Source organism: Plectropomus leopardus, unplaced genomic scaffold (assembly GCF_008729295.1).
Source record: "Plectropomus leopardus isolate mb unplaced genomic scaffold, YSFRI_Pleo_2.0 unplaced_scaffold20591, whole genome shotgun sequence".
Classification (NCBI taxonomy): domain Eukaryota; kingdom Metazoa; phylum Chordata; class Actinopteri; order Perciformes; family Serranidae; genus Plectropomus; species Plectropomus leopardus.
The window spans coordinates 1-2,691 of NW_024622263.1; the positions used below are offsets into that span (position 1 = coordinate 1).

General features: G+C 38.5%; 1 protein-coding gene across 1 annotated transcript; it reads right to left on the reverse strand.

The window, feature by feature from the left end:
* Nucleotides 1–31: 31 nt before the first annotated feature.
* LOC121965566 (protein MIX23-like) lies at nt 32–1,876 on the reverse strand. Its single transcript, XM_042515705.1, has 4 exons — nt 1,748–1,876; nt 1,500–1,646; nt 424–483; nt 32–344 (listed from the first exon to the last, which is right to left on the reverse strand). The coding sequence occupies exons 1-4, from the start codon at nt 1,856–1,858 to the stop codon at nt 294–296; spliced, it is 369 nt and encodes a 122-aa protein (XP_042371639.1). The 5' UTR covers nt 1,859–1,876; the 3' UTR covers nt 32–293.
* Between the last annotated feature and the right edge of the window lie 815 nt (nt 1,877–2,691).

The window sequence follows — 2,691 nt, forward strand, 5'->3', positions numbered from 1 at the left end:
ACGAATTCAAATCACAGACAACACGCGTCACTTGAAAACGTTTCATTTTTTTTCTTTTTAAAAAACTCTTTTTTTGTACAATGTTTCTCATCAAAGACGCACACGGATGACTGTTTTACAGGTGTGGAAATGCCTTACAACAATCACAATGGAATTTAAGTGTTGGAGAAGAGGTCAGAGTGGTCTGGGTGCTCTGCAGCCTGCAGGTCAGGACTCAGCAGCAGGTCACAGTTTCAGCTCCAGTCTGGATTCAGACCTCGAGTGAAGCGGCTCCTCTCTTCACACCTCCGTCTTCACTTCACCTTCGGAGGCGTGTAGTGGATTCTGCACCTTTCACTGAAAACCTGAACACAGGGGATCAGGAAGAAGTAACACGGAAGATAACGACGGACTATTTATGCGTGTCAATAGATGTGAGCATACCTTCAGACTTCTATCATTGACGACCTCCTCAACGTTCAGCTCTGACTGCATCAGCTTTAACTGGAGACGAGGAAGAAAAGATGCATTAATAAATGTATTATTTTCAGAGCATGATGACAGAACAGTGATATACATTAATGAAAACAGCAATTTTGATCCGCAAGCATCAGTCCACCCTGACCACGAAAACAAAAACATCTCATGCTAAGCAGACAGTTAAAAAATGTACTTTATGTTGCTCCTTGTACAAAAAATTTAATCTAAAAAGGGGTATTCCAGCAATTCAGTCATATTAACAGAATCGGACAAAGAGAACATGTCACATTGAAACAGCAGAAGCCAAAATATTCTGATTTTTAGTCTTGACTTTGGGTCAAACTCCAAAAACACTCAATCCTGCACCTCGATGGCATCTATTAATAGATTCCCAACTTCTTCCTAAAGTAGTAAATTATATATTATACTTCCAGTTTGTGATGCAGACTTTCAATCAAAATGTTTTATTCTCTGTGTCCAACCCCAGACAACCCTAATGACATCATTATGACATCATCAAGGTTACGTTAGGACTTAATGCAACCGTTTTGATAGGTTAACCCTGAGAAAACTGGCTTTATTTCTTTCAAAAACATGAGCAACTTAAGAAGAAATGACTCTGAAATGAGCGAAAAATTAGTAAAAAAAGAAAAAAGTACAAGAAAATGACCTGGAAATTCACAAAAATCACATTTTTAATCAAATATATAGATTTTTAAAAAAATGCAATTATGATCATTTCATATGTAGCTCTCTGAAGATTTGTCCCCAGCTTTTTAAAAAGTGAAAATCAAGAATCTGAATTTCTTACAATTTGCAGTACATGTCTGCCCAGTGGCTCATTATCTTTTTTCCACATTTTTTTAAAAAAATTAAATCAAACCAATTTGCTCAGAGTTCAGGGGTTTTAACACTTGCAAACGGCTTCTGAATGCAGCACAAGAAAACTGATATGGATTCAGGTCTCAGATGGCAAAGATGGCTCACAGCTCACAGCTCGTTGGTGTTTGGCGCCCTCTAGTGTTACTGACAGGACTCACTTTGGTCTGCTCCTTTCTGAGCTGTTTGATGAGCGCCAGGTTTTCGCTGTCTTTGGCTCTTTCTTGACGCAGTTGTCCCACCACCTCAGATGTTTGGGCGATACAGGACTTGATAGCTTTGTCTCTGGTCAGATGGGCCTCCATCATCTGTGGAACGCATGAGATTATTACAGGAAATGAGAAAAACTAGAAGGTCATACTTCAGACAAAAACACAAACACATTATTTTAGTCATGACTGTCACTCACAGATTCATAGAGTTGTTTGCATGTTTGTGTGGCGTCCACTTTGCCTGAGAAGGAGACTGTGGGCACGGTGGTGTTCAGGGCATGGACGATGCGGTCATCGATGGTGCGCATCACCTTCAGCACCTCCTGAAAAACACACAGGGAGTCAAACTGACAGTCAGCAGCTTCACTTCAACTAAAACCCTCCAAGCAATGATCTTAAGGGGAAAAAAATGTGCTGAATTAACATTTTTTAAATTCATCTCTGGTCATTGGAGCATAGTGTGACGTCTCAGAAACGACACACTAAATCCTGCAAACACCCCAGAACAAACATATCACTACATATTGAAATTGCATATCAGAATTGGAACTAATAATTTTTCTTAATAGACTTTTAACAACGGTGGGACTTTTTCTGTCAATACCTCTAAAAGGGTATCAACACAGAAGCAGCGGCTCTCTGTGAGCTGTGCAGAGGAGTCCTAAAATATCCTAAATATGCAAAACTTCTTCACTACAGTAAGCACTAAAGCCAAAGGAACACAAACTGGACAATAGCTGCTCGTAACTGCAATATGTTTCAAGCTCGGCGCTCAGCCTGCACTCAAAGCCTTTTTGTGATCCATTAAAGCTTAACATCTCTATTATTATCACAAATCATCTATTCTTAAGAATGATGAAACTTCATGTGCTAAAAAAAACCCCAAACCAAACAAAACAAACCCCCCAAAATAACTTATCAAGATGCTTCTTTCGTTTTTGGGGTAAAACATTGTTCTTAAGGGATTTATAAGTGTTTTATAAAATATTTTGATATGTTAATATTTGATCTTAATTTTTCCAATTTTTAAAGAAAACAGGCATGTTTTCTTCAAAAACTGGCAGTAAAATAATAACAAAATATTGCCAGTCAAAGGTGTATGCCTTCAAAACATAAGTCCCTCCCCAGTGCCTAAAAAATT

Bases quoted from the DNA above. Each gene is read 5' to 3' on its own strand.
- LOC121965566 (XM_042515705.1), bottom strand. From the start codon at position 1,858: ATGCGCACCATCGATGACCGCATCGTCCATGCCCTGAACACCACCGTG. The intron at 1,647-1,747 runs GTGAGTGACAGT...TGCGTTCCACAG, and splicing joins GCAAACAACTCTATGAATCT to ATGATGGAGGCCCATCTGAC. The intron at 345-423 runs GTATGCTCACAT...CCCTGTGTTCAG, and splicing joins TCAATGATAGAAGTCTGAAG to GTTTTCAGTGAAAGGTGCAG.